General features: G+C 46.0%; 1 protein-coding gene across 19 annotated transcripts in view; it reads right to left on the bottom strand.

Annotated features, from left to right (window-relative positions):
- sulf2b (sulfatase 2b) overlaps positions 1-13901 on the bottom strand; it is a 181541-nt gene that overhangs the window by 52484 nt on the left and 115156 nt on the right. For 10 of the 19 annotated variants that reach the window (XM_090184522.1, XM_036988225.2, XM_090184526.1 and 7 more), the window contains one exon: positions 264-505. In XM_090184522.1, the coding sequence (XP_090040648.1) occupies positions 264-435 (172 nt within the window). In that variant the 5' untranslated portion in view covers positions 436-505. Of the gene's footprint in view, positions 1-263; positions 506-1952; positions 2041-4081; positions 4553-13901 lie in introns of those variants that run through there. The other 9 variants (XM_021616041.3, XM_021616043.3, XM_090184537.1 and 6 more) reach the window with 4 other exon arrangements.

Genomic DNA, 13901 nt, shown 5'->3' with positions numbered 1-13901 from the left:
CCTTATGATCACAATGTTGAAATACCAGACAACCTCTACTGTATAGAGGGAGGAGGATAGGATGGATGTAAAGCAGGCCTCTCCAACCCTTTTTCTGGAGAGCTATGTTTTCGCTCCGACCGCCGTTGTAACTAACCTGATTCATCTTATCAACCAGCTAATTATTAGAATCAGGGGTGCTAGATTAGTGTTGGAGCGAAAACCTACAGGATGATAGCTCTCCGGGAACAGGGTTGGAGAGCCGTATGTGAAGCCAGACTCACCGAGCTCCATGTCCTGGTCGTCAGTGAGAATGAGGATGATGTTGGGCCGGATGTTGCGGCGGTCCCTCTGGAAGCGGGCCTTGAGGCGCTGGCTGGACAGAAAGATGGAGGCCTGGGCCAGAGACACGACCCCCAGAAGCAGGAGGAGGTAACGGGTCCCCCGCCCCGCCATGGTGACCTCTGACCTCTAACCCTGCTACTGCTACTGGATCACTCTGCTACAGCCGCTGCTAGGACAGGTCCTGGAGACACAACAGGAGGACATAGGTCAGACTAAAGGAACACAGGGACAGTTCACTAGAGATGCAAGTGATCACACTTAAAGGCAAATTACGCTAGTTCAATGGAAGACACAAGAGCAAAGGTCAGACTAATGGAACATAGGAAACATTTTCAACAGATAGATGATCACATGACACCCCAAATAGCGTTAGTTCATTGGATAACACATTGAAAGAGAGAACCTTTTTGCTTCAGTTTCTGAGTCGCACTTGAGACTGTTTATGTTCATCAGACGGTAGAGAGGAAGCTGTAAGCTCTCGACAACCGCAAAGGACCACAGCCCCAAAGGAGCATCGCTGCACCAATGAGAGCCGGGCTGGTGTACTAGTTCAGTGTAAAGTATTGGTGGGCCGCTAGGGAGACCTGCCCGGAGACTGCCGCCATCTGCCCCTCAGCGTGTCACCACGGCAACCCTGGTTTTCACCGGAGCAGTAATGAGTGCCCTCTGGAGGCGTGGTTCCTGGGCTCTGTGTGTGTGTGTGTCTCCATGTGTGTCTGTGTGTCTGTGTGTGTGAATGTTGCATCCATTAGATTCGTCCCAGAACACACCCCCGCATGGGAAAGGAGGCGCTACACCAGCAGCAGTGTCCACTCACACCTCACATGGAGAACAGGCTACAGAATCATAATGAAATGCAGAGACATCTTTTTCTCTCTCTACTCCCCGTTCTCCCACAGCATCCGTCTCAGTACTGAACAGACAAGACTCTCCACACGAGCTCTTCTATGATGATAGTTCAATTCCAAACAGCTACTATACATTTTGACATTTGACATCCAAATAAACAAACATTTGCCTCCTACCTAATTGAGATCATGAATTTAAAGCGTACAGCGCCGAACCATTTAAACTTAGTTATAGGTAATCTGTACAGTATTCTAATCAGGTCGTGAACCATTCTGCCTCACAGAAGTGACTGGAGAGGGAACAGATTAGTCACACTGTTACAGTGTTTTAATTACCAGCCTCCTCATGGAAATATCCTAGTAGAGCACAGGCTCTCACACACACACATCTCGACCTCCCCATCAACAGTCACATTCACAGCTGAACATTACTTTTCCAAATGTATTTTCATGAAGATTGAAATCACAGAAACAGCTCCACATTAAAACAGATGACAACAAGACAGAAGAATAATGAAGCAGTCACTTCGAGCAATTACATGGAATATAGCCACAATCAATTGAATTTAATCTAGGATGTATTGCCCAAATGGTTGAATGAATTCACAATATGAGGGTCCAAGCCTCAAAATAATTGTGCTTGGTCTGGTTTTGAAGGAAAATTAGGTTTTGAGTGTTTTTAATTATTTCGAACACCACAATGGACTATAGCTGTTCTCTCACTTCCGTCAATTCATTTAAATCCCTACTTTCAATTGCAAAGGATGTCATTTACTTAACTCTTGTTTTTGTACAACAGTCTTAAGTAGCGAAGCCCCCTTCCTGCTCTTTGATTTCTGGGTAATCTGCATAGAGCGCTGGGCGCACCCTGTAGAGAACCATTACAAAAGACACAGTGAGGAATAAAGGACAAAAACAGCAGCCAGATATGGCACTCACACACACACACACACACACACACACACACACACACACACACACTTTCACAAAAGACACACAGCTTGTGGCGGTGGAAAAACCCTCACAACCACACTATTCACACAGAGTATACTGAGATTACACGCACCCCCCACCTCGTGTCACACACACACACACACACACACACACACACACACACACACACACACACACACACACACACACACACACACACACACACACACACACACACACACACACACACACACTCACCATGTATGAGATTTCCCATTTTTATTCTTGCCCTGTCATATTGTATGTGTACGGGATAGATATAAATCCGTCTGCACTAATCATGTCCGCTGTTATATCACCAGACATATGTCATGTTATTCTGAGATAATAGGAAAATTGTGATTTCTAATAACTATTCTATTTTTGCCTTTATCTGTCTAAAATCATCAGCTTTCATTATTAATTAGTTGAACATGGAGAGCCTCCCAGACCATGGTGTGAATGAGCGGGCTACATATGAATGGACAGAAAAACAAAAATCACCACGTAGAAAGTGGAGAATAAATGTATTCACACGATGTCAAGAGACAAAATCATCTCCAGTAGATTACCCTCAGTTCCCAAACATCCAGAGTAGATTTTAGCACTATCACAAAGATCTGGTATCTACTATGACACCTGTGCTTCCGTTCCTATCTCCGACTTTCAATATACTGCATACTGTACCTGTTAACACGTATTTCACTATGAAACACTGCATGTTAAGCAACATAATAACATTCCCCAAAATGATTGTGTGTAAGTACAGTATAGAGCAACAGAGTAACATCAGACAAAGGGACCACCAGAGACAAACAAGAGATTTGAGAGCTTCGTATTGTATTTGTGATGCTCACGGCATGATGTTGGCGGATCCAGAGACAGAGACTGACAGACAGACAGACAGACAGGGAGAGAGACAGAGAGAGAGAGAGAGAGAGAGAGAGAGAGAGAGAGAGGGAGAGAGAGAGAGAGAGAGACAGAGACAGAGACAGAGACAGAGAGTGAGAGAGAGAGAGAGACAGAGACTGACAGACAGGGAGAGAGACAGAGAGAGAGAGAGGGAGAGAGAGACAGAGACAGAGAGGAGGGGGGAGAGGGGTAAGGGTCGACAGGCATCCTCTCCCAGTAGCACATCTCTTCGCTGGGGCAGAAAGGACGGACTGACTGCTACAATGTCCCCCCCCCCCCCCCTCCCCAAAACACAGCCTCACTCTCACCCCCTCAGCCAGCTACACCGTGGGCTCCAGCAGTCCTCCTGCAGATTTCACGCCAGGGCAGCTTTTGTCCCAAACACAGAGCCGAGGCAGCCCTGGGGCACAGAGAGTCTGTACAGCCCACTCCATGACACAGAACCACAGAATTACATCTTACAGTGTATACCAGAAACTACACAACCTCTGAGGAGAGTCTGACAACTTGTGACAGTGCACTTCTATTACAAGCCTTCAATTCATGGCTCTAGATTTATACTCCACATATATAGACCACCACAAGTCTCATGTGAGTTCCAACTCCCTACAGACAGTCACAAACACACAGCGCTGTATATCTCAACGCCACTAGTCTTCACCGAGAATCACAGTGGCCAGACATGCTTTATACCCACCCAACTTCAGATGGAGCAAGACTGGGAGCCCGGAACTACAAACAGAGATACAACAGGGAGCCTTTACTACAAGCCTTAAAATCATCACTGCTCTGTGGTGGATAGGAACACATCCTAGAGCCAAGTTCCTCTGACTACACAGGACAGTGAGTAGAAGCTACAAAGCGGGCAAAAGCAGATTAAAACTTTAATCTCTGATGGAAACCTATAAATAGCCTGAATGTACGGTAGACTACAGAGGATCATCACTCCATCCCTACAGACAGTGCTCTCATTACCACGAACCCAGCCAGTCCCACTCCAGCTCCCTCTCCCATCGCAGCCCTACCTCATTGCAGTGATGCCCAGGGCTCGGACTGCACAGCACCGCCTGGGATCCGACGACAAACAAAAATCCTCCACTCACAACTAAGGTTGCATGGCAGTGTAATCCCTGATGGCAGCGCTACTGAACCTTGTCTCTCTCTCTCCGTGACCCTGGCTTTATTTCTCTCCCTCTCTCTCTCTCTCTGCTGCTCTCTCTTCCGGCCCGTCTCACTATCGGAGCTCCTTTCTGCTCTTGCGTTCTCTCTCTTGCTCTGCTGAGCTCTCCCTCTCTCACTGTGCGCGCGATCTCTCTCTCTCGCTGCACTAGCTTTCCCCCCACTCTCTCCCTGTGCACTCTCTCCCTGTGCACTCTCTCTCTCACTCTCTCTGCGCTGCCTCCCCTATTCCCCCTCCCTCTCCTGCACAGCTGCACTCTCTCCCCTTTAATTCCTCCTCCAGTCTTCCCAGGCAGCCCATATCGCAGGATTGATGTGCTCTAACCTCGGGGTCTACTGTTTTCAATTTAGCGCCCACGCCTCTCCCTGTGCTGTCCTCTCTCCAGGGGGCTCTGGGCTGGGGATACGGCTAGGGATACTGTTTCCACAAAGGGTTAACAGCTACAGAGAGAGAGAGAGAGAGAGAGAGAGAGAGAGAGAGAGAGAGAGAGAGATGGAGAGAGAGAGAGCCTAACAGCACTAACACACCAGAGAAACAGAGCGCCGACCCCATCTGGGCACTACAGAGAGAGAGAGAGGGAGAGAGAGCCTAACAGCACTAACACACTAGAGAAACAGAGCGCCGACCCCATCTGGGCACTACAGAGACAACGGGCTACACCATGAAATCAGAACCATGGACTCATACAAGGATCTCTTCGTTTATATTTCACCCTCTCTCTCTCTCCGTCTTTTCTCTCCCTCTCTTTCTTTCTAAGAAGCCACGTTCTCTCCTGTATTGTGTGTTATTACTGAGCACACAGGGCATGTACGATGTATGGGTTTGAGGTCAAATCAAACATTTATTTCATTCTCCGATGGGATCGAACACCACTACAACTTTTATAGCCATCCTTCTTTGTGCTTTTGTGTTGCGGCTGACATTACAAAGGATTCCGTTAGATAGGCCATGATTCCTTTTGGGACCACTTTTATGGATTCACTGACATTACAGGGATGAACAGGATATCTAGAGTAATCAAACATAAGTATTCACCATTTAAAGAAAGTATTTAATAGTGGGGCTACTTTTCTTGTCTATATCTCTTCATTATCATTGTAAAAGTTTCAGCCCCATAATAATAATAATAATAATACATTTTATATATATATATATATATATATATATATATATATATACATATATATATAATATAGATGGGAATACTATGATGTACTGTAGAAGAATGGGCAGTTTGGTAGATTGAGCAGGAGAGGACAGTGTCTACTGTAACTAAATGAACAGTGGAAATTAGTTCCTCTGGTACAGGTGGTGACAGAGCGATCCAATAACAAGTCATTTAACACCAATCACCCGGACAGATAAAGACAAAGCAGGCAATTAAACAAGGCCAGTGAAAAGGCATCCAAAACAAAAACAGGAGGCGAAGAAGCAAACTTATACAAGCAACAGTACAATCTACCACAACATGAGGGATGGAATCACTGAGCTGGCAAATTCCCATCTGAGAGTTTAAAAAAGAGCCTGTCCTTGTTTTTGTCACAACGATCCAAAGGGAGAGGAAACAAAAGGAAACGTGTCAAATTGACTGTCCTATCTTTTTAATTAACGTTGTCCATTTGCTCTCCTTATCGCAGTACATTAACAACTGCCACCCAGAAAGTGTAGCAGTAAGTAAAGTGAGTGTGTGTGCGCGTTTATGAGTGTGTGTGAGAGAGAGAGAGATGGCGAGAGAGAGAGTGGTCCCCTTCGAGTTCTCAGAAAACCCACACAATGATAAGGGGAGTGGTGAGAGAGAGTTGGCGAGGAGAGAGAGAGAGAGACAGAGAGAGAACGAGAGAGAGAGGGAGAACAAGAGAGAGGGTGATGGGGTTAGTCTGCAGATTCCAGGAGTCCTGACTGGTCCAGTCAATAGGAAGACAATGGGTCTGGACGTCCATGCCAACAGATTAACATGTAAATTGCAAATTATTGTGATTGTGTAGCTGAGGCTGGGCTGTGGCTGTGATTAATGCAGGGGTAATTGAGTGCTTAAATGATGGATGGGGGCTCCGGTGTGACTCAGGCTCTGGGGCCCCTCGCTGTCGAGTGGGGATTTAATGAACCCATGGTGGGCCAATGGGCGGCCCGAGCTCCGGAGCCCATTTGTTTGATTGATAAAGTGGCATTTTTTCTTTCCAAAAATAATCTTCCCTGGAATGGCACAAGTCAATTCCCAGGCATGGAGTTTCTCTCCCCCCTGAGGTGGTTATGTGTTACTGCTACCGATGGGACAGAGACACCGGTCCTGCGGCGATGTCTCGCTCCTGTGTATTTCAACGTGCTAGAGATGACTACTAACATATACGCATGTCAGATACGTGCTGATAAAGACACAGGAGAGCCCTAATCTTGTCCAGGACATTGATGCTTTATCACACTAGTCCAATGGTCCTCACCACGGTGTGTATTAAACCCCATGACAGAGGACATAGATAGGACTACCTAGTCATCCAGTGTGTATTTCTGACCCTATATCACCAGGATGTTCTATTGCTCCTTCTCTCTGCCCCTCACCCATCCTCCTACCACACTGCTGACGCAGTATACAACACCACAGTGGTGCAGATCCTGCCAAACCATGCTCACTACAGCAAAGCTCTATCACTCATGCTAATGAGCACTGAATAAGGCAACCTCCTGGGGAATATATTGTATTACAGGGTTTGATACACTGTTAGCCTGGTATGACTGTGTACTAGTAGTAGTCTTGGTCCTGGTTGGATAGCTCAGCGTATTTGCTCTTTTCTATCATTGCTTCTGGTTTTATTGGTTGCCGTGGAGGAGGAGGAGGAGGAGCAGGAGCAGGAAGAGGAGGAGGAAGAGGAGCAGGAAGAGGAGGAGTAAAAAGAGGGCAGAGCATTTGAAGAGGTTTTATATTTTATTTATATTGAACCTTTAGTTAACTCGGAAAGTCAGTTAAGAACAAATTCTTATTTTACAATGACGGCCGACTCCGCCGACCCCGCCGAACCCTCCCCTAACCCGGGCAACGCTATGCCAATTTTGCACCGCCCTATGAGACTACTGTTCACGGCCGGTTGTGATCGAACCAGGGTCTATAGTGACGCCTCTAGCACTGAGATGCGGTGCCTTAGAGCCCAGGAGGAGGAGCGGGAGGAAGAGGGGGAGGAAACTAGGAAAGCATAAACTAGGTAGGTGAGTAGTAGAAAGACAGAAAGAAGGGAATATAAAAGGGTTTGAGTAGTTCTCTCGGTCCCTGAGTGTGACAGGCATGCTGAATCCAGACAGACAGGCGATAGTAATGACAGTTCATCTCCTTCATTAGTGTCAGTGTGTCTGTCACAGTGTAATTGCATGGCTGGTAATTACATCTCGTGTAGAGAGATTACATGCTCCTCGGTCATAGTGTATAAATCTCTGCATGGCATCTTTATCAGTTGATGAGCTGTCCAGTGCTGGATTGTGTTGACGTAATTGATGGTGTAGTGAAGGGCGGTAAAGCCAAACTCTAACTAATTGTCCTTTAACAACCTCTGAACAGGATTATTCATCAGTATATATTAGCATCTAATTAGAAGAGAAGATAAGGCATTTCTATTGTCAATGGGGACTAGTTTGTTGGCGATAAACATCTTTCCGCCGTGTTAATGTTTCTTTGTTAGCTAATTGTTCAGTTTCAATCCCTCCACTGTGCTTCTGGACAAGAGATAAGGCAGTTTTCAGACCCAGAATGCAAATAAAAACAACTTGAGCAGGGTTGGTTGAGCTCATAGGTCAAAGTCTCGGTGACCCCTGTCCAACACTGCATTTTTAACTCTAAAGAATTCATTACCAGTTCATCTGCATCTTTGGGTGTATTCGAGGTGCCCTCTATAATGTGTGGGAGCTAGTTTGCCTCGCCCAGTGCTCCTTGCCTCGCCTCAGTGTGAACACACAAGCGAGGATATAGTGCGAGGGCCTGTCAAGGATTAAGCACTAAGCTTGATCCCTGTGGTAATGATTTGTAATGGCAGATATTGAGCAATAAGCCTGCACAGCTACAGCAGTTACAGACAGGCAGCATTACTCCACCATGTCGTCTCTGCTAGCTGACAAATGTGACTGTAGCTATCGCTCTGCGCCAAATCAGCTTACGAAGGCCACAATGTCACCCTTATTATGGATTCAGGAAATCTCTGAATACCACAAAATGATTTATCCACAAGAAAGAAAAACACAAGTCAGCTCTCTAATAACAAGTCTGCGAGTGTGCATAGCGCTGCCATAATGCCTTATCTTAATAGCTCATCAACGTTTTGTCTGAGATTACTCGCATTCTGTACTATCCCCTCCTCCTCCCTCAACACTAGATAAAACACTTCTTCTGGGGGAGTGAATAGGTGACCCATGCCTGGATCTTGAATTGCTGGCCACCTGCCAGCGCACACAATTAATTTGCTCATTAATGAGACGTGTGTAATTGTGAGAATGATTACTTGAACAACATCACCTTTGGCACACGAGGTTCAATCAAAGCGGTGGGAAAGATATATTATTCTGCCAGTCTTTCAACATGTCATTCCTGAGACTCAAACATAACAAACAAACATAACTTAAACTGTTTCTCAACTTAATGAGTCTTTTCATCCAGGAGAAATGGTTATTTCCCTCTTTTGTTTGGAGCAGGAATATATTGTATAAATAAAAAAAAGAGGCCTTGCTGCTCTTCGTTCTAAGGCAAAGTTCTGTAGCAGCAGTTGCCAAATACCACTGCTTGGCCTTCCGTGCCCCTCCAAGTTCTGAGAAAGGCAGTGGGTGGATGAGTAATTCTTCTTCTTTGCTTGTGAATCTGAGCAGATTCCTGGAAATAGCATCAACCATCAACTGCAGTAGGTAACTTCAAGGACAGTAGGCAGCAGCTGTGTTCGTTTGATATGGTGATATATAGCATGTGTACAGTTTTACTGAACCTCGCCCTCCTCAATCCTCCTCCTGCCATTCCAGTGTAAAGAGAGCGCAACGCCATCTCTGGCTCAGAGCCTCTACACCTGTCTGCTGTCCCAGCCTCAACGCTGATCATCATCAGGCTGCTTTACAAACTGAATTGAACGGAAAGTTTCGCCGAGAGAGTTTTTGTTAATTAGATAAATAGAGTCTCAAACACACAAAGGAGAGCAGAGGAGAGCACTCTTACATAACCCCGTCGAAAGATACACTACCGGTCAAAAGTTGACACACCTACTCATTCCTAGGTTTTTCTTTATCTGTACTATTTTCTACATTGTAGAATATTAGTGAAGACATCAACACTATTAAACAACACATATGGAATCATGTACTAACCAGACAAAGTGTTAACCAAATCTAAATATATTTTACATTCTTCAAAATAGCCACCCTTTGCCTTGATGACAGCTTTGCACACTCTTGGCATTCTCTTAACCAGCTTCACCTGGAATGGTTTTCCAACAGTCTGCAATTTCTGAGGCTGGTAACTCTAATAAACTTATCCTCTGCAGCAGAGGTAACTCTGGGTCTTCCATTCCTGTGGCGGTCCTCATGAGAGCCAGTTTCATCATAGCGCTTGATGCTTTTTTGCGACTGCACTTGAAGAAACTTTCAAAGTTCTTGAAATTTTCCAGATTGACTGACCTTCATGTCTTAAAGTAATGATGGACTGGCGTTACTCTTTGCTTACTTGAGCTGTTCTTGCCATAATATGGACTTTGTCTTTTACCAAATAGGGCTATCTCTGTATACCACCCCTACCTTGTCACAACACAACTGATTGGCTCAAGCGTATTAAGAAGAAAATAAATTCCACAACGCACACCTGCATTCCAGGTGACTACCTCATGAAGCTGGTTGAGAGAATGCCAAGGGTGTGCAAAGCTGTCATCAAGGCAAATGGTGACCACTTTGAAGAATATCAAATATAAAATATATTTAGATTTGTTGAACCCTTTTTTGGTTACTACATGATTCCACATTATTTCATAGTTTTGATGTCTTCACTATTATTCTGCAATGTTGAAAATAGTATAAATAAAGAAAAACCCTGGAATGAGTAGGTGTGTCCAAACTTTTGACTGGTACTGCATATTAAGCCTCTTTACTCTAGAGGTAAATGTTTCTGAAGTTGAAGCTCATCGCATGTAAGAATATTAAAATAAAAGTAATCTCTGGCGAGCAGGAGGATTCAGAAACGCACACCCACCCAGCCAGCCAGACATTCATGTGCTAATATTTGTATTTGGGCCCTATGGGAGGCCACTTTGCTTTCATACTACTTTTCTGCCTCTCTCCAATCCTCAGCAGTACAGTCTCATCTCAACATAGAGAATATTAATGGGATGGACTACAGAGGAGGAAGAGAGAAAGCGAGCGAGAGAAAGATAGAGAGAGAGAGTAGAGAGAAAGCGAGAGAGAGAGAGAGAGAGAGAGAGAGAGAGAGAGAGAGAGAGAGAGACAGGGATGGAAAGAGAAAGGTAGAGAGAGACAGCAAAGGGAAAATACAGGTTTTCGTGTACTGGGGAGTTGAATGTACTCACTGCGTTTAGCATTTAAAAAATGCCTATTATGCAAGAGAAAGAGATTGGGATGGAGAGAAAGGGAGGGGGGGGGGGGCAGGGGGGGGGGGGGGGCTGCTGCCTTTCTGACAAACCTCCAGTAGATCTAAGGGCTGTCCAGATTCCTTGGGGGAGTGGTGTGTGAAAAATAGACGAGACACAAATGTAATCAGGCGACGGACACCAAGCTAATGTGACTGACGCGAACATGCCTGGCCATTCATCTGTTTCCCTGCCACCGCTGATTTCTTGCAGCAATATAGTTTTATTATTTATATATTTTCCAAATGTCTGAAACCATTAGCTGTGCCTGGGGTTCTTCTGGGTAGACGTTGCTTCCACTTTGGCTTTCTGCATACAGTACCAGTGGGAATATGTAAACTCGCTTGGGCTCCTTTCAAATTACCAACAAAAAAAGGCATTCAAATTCAAATCGAGTCATGACAAGCAGCTTTGCTTAACAATTCTGTTTTTTAGGGTTGCTGGTAGGAGAGGAGGGGTCTGGGGGATAAATAATGAAAAAATAGTGATGGTGAGAGTGAGGGCTGGACGTGCCACCTGCTCGTGTGCAGTGTGCCGGGTCATCCATTCAGCTTCCCACTTGCAGCATGGCCTCAACCCCCTTCTACGACCATGCAGTTTGTGCTCATGTAAACATACATCAAATCATCTACATCCTGTTAACAGACATGTCAGATGTAGATCATCTCAGTGCCCCGAGGGAAAACAGTCCTGGTGATTATCATATCTATTCAAACGATGTTCAGATCTACCAACCCTTGTTATTGAAAGGCTGACTTTGTCATGGCAACTATTATTATGTTCACTACGGGATAGATGCACATTCTCTAGGATGGATACAACACAAACTGAGCCAGATACAGTCGTTCATAACCAGCGCTTCAGGGGACCTATTGTACTGTGGTGTGTGTGTGTGTGTGTGGGTGTGTCTGCGTGTATACCAGGCATGTGTGTGTGATGTGTGCCCAACGCAAGATATGTATGCTGTCCATCCACATTATTTCCAATGAAATCAACTGTGAGTTGATGTGTTCCCATTCTATCCATGTGCAGAATAGCATCGTTCCTGAGTGGTTAGAAACACGGTGCAGTAGAGGGATGGAGGATGGATAGTCAGAGGTCAAGCTCTGCCAACGTTGTTTTCTGCAGTCCAATCCAACCATATCCTATGTCCCATACCCAGATCTCTAGATCTTTCACCCAGCTGGCTGTGCTCAGTGGGAAACAGTTGGAAAGAGAGCCATTCCCAGTGGTTGACACCCTCCACTGACACTGTCCACCAGCTCATCTAGTCCCTGGCTCTCTCTAGATCTGTTTCTCAGTCCCGTTCTCTCACTAGGGAACACTGGACCTCTCACACAGATCCCATTAGTGCTAAAAGTTGGACCAAGAGACTCTCCAGGGAGGCGCACACACACACACCTCAGTGCAAGCCAGAACAATGTCATATGCTATGGTCAAGCCTCAAACAGGCAGATATAACCTGGGCACTGATTGAGCCCTTACTACACTTGATAGGAAAGAAATGACTCATTGTCTATTTCTAGCTGTCTACCCCTCACTGTGTTTCTCCACCACTGGTTCCAGGCATGGCTCTCTGATCATGTGGTGAGTCAGTTTCCTGTAAAGCTTCCAGAGATGGACCAGTCATCCCAGATGAGTATCACTCATAGCAACACCACATCCCTACGGTTACGTGGCGTACAAGGACTAAAGAAGGAGAGTTACTGTCTGTACTCACTTATCTCTGCTTGATCACACCCAATCCATCTCTCTCTCTCCGAAGAGCCACTCCATAGGATAGGACAGCCTCATGCTACTTCTGTACAGGAGATGTCATGACATAGGCTAATGTGGGGGCTACAACCAGGTGCTCTGGGGGCTACAACCTGGAGCTCTGGGGCTACAACCAGGATCTCTGGGGGTTACAACCAGGTGCTCTGGTGGCTACAACCTGGATATCTGGGGGCTACAACCAGGATCTCTGGGGGCTACAACCTGGAGCTCTGGGGCTACAACCAGGATCTCTGGGGGTTACAGCCAGGTGCTCTGGGGGCTACAACCTGGAGCTCTGGGGCTACAACCAGGATCTCTGGGGGTTACAACCAGGATCTCTGGGGGTTACAACTAGGATTTCTGGGGGCTACAACCAGGATATCTGGGGGCTTCAGCCAGGAGCTCTCTCTTTCTGTCTGTCTGTTTGAGTACTCCAAACTCAATTCTCCCACTCAGCAGGTAATCCCGAAATGAAATGGAAACTCCAATTCACACCGTGCAATCACCAGGCAAGGAATCGACACACACACATCCAAACGCATGCACACACACACACACACACACACACACACACACACACACACACACACACACACACACACACACACACACACACACACACACACGCACGCACACACACACACACACACACACACACACACACACACACACACACACACACACACACACACACACACACACACACACGCACACACACACACACACACACACACACACACACACACACACACAGGACTGCTGCAGTAACAATCAAGGGATACAAATGTATCAGACAGATTGGATTTCCTGTTCCCACACGGTCAAGAGATGAGAAGGGAGAAGCTTGTCAGCTCGTGTTAAACACGACTAGCTGAATCTCAGTTTTTGGCACAGAGTAGACAGCCTTACTGGATTTCCCATAGGCTAAAGCTACCGCCACATCTGTTGGCTGGGCTTGAAAACAGCTGTTACTTTCTTCAGCACAAACTTATGTAAGTGATTTGCTGCTCTGAAGAGAATCTCATATGGGTTAGTGCTTTAGAACACAGCTAGGCTACTGTCTGTTTCTCTGTCAGAATGGCTTGAATATACCAATATCTGTCTCCCTCCTCTTCCTCCCACCTGGTTAGGTTTCTGTAGTGAGATGTGAAGGTTGAGGGGGTGGTTGATCGGTCATTTGTCCCGCTGGGAATGGTTACTGGGTGGGGCTGCACAGCTGGTTCCCACACACATGTGGAGCATGCGTGAAATTATGTGTGTGTGTGTCTGTGTGTGTGTGTGCGTGTGTGTGTGTGTGTGTGTGTGTGTGTGTGTGTG

Source organism: Oncorhynchus mykiss, chromosome 9, assembly GCF_057628025.1.
Source record: "Oncorhynchus mykiss isolate SJ-2025 chromosome 9, ASM5762802v1, whole genome shotgun sequence".
Lineage (NCBI taxonomy): Eukaryota > Metazoa > Chordata > Actinopteri > Salmoniformes > Salmonidae > Oncorhynchus > Oncorhynchus mykiss.
Note: the sequence above shows the minus strand (reverse complement) of the source record. Positions and strands in the feature narration are given on the sequence as shown.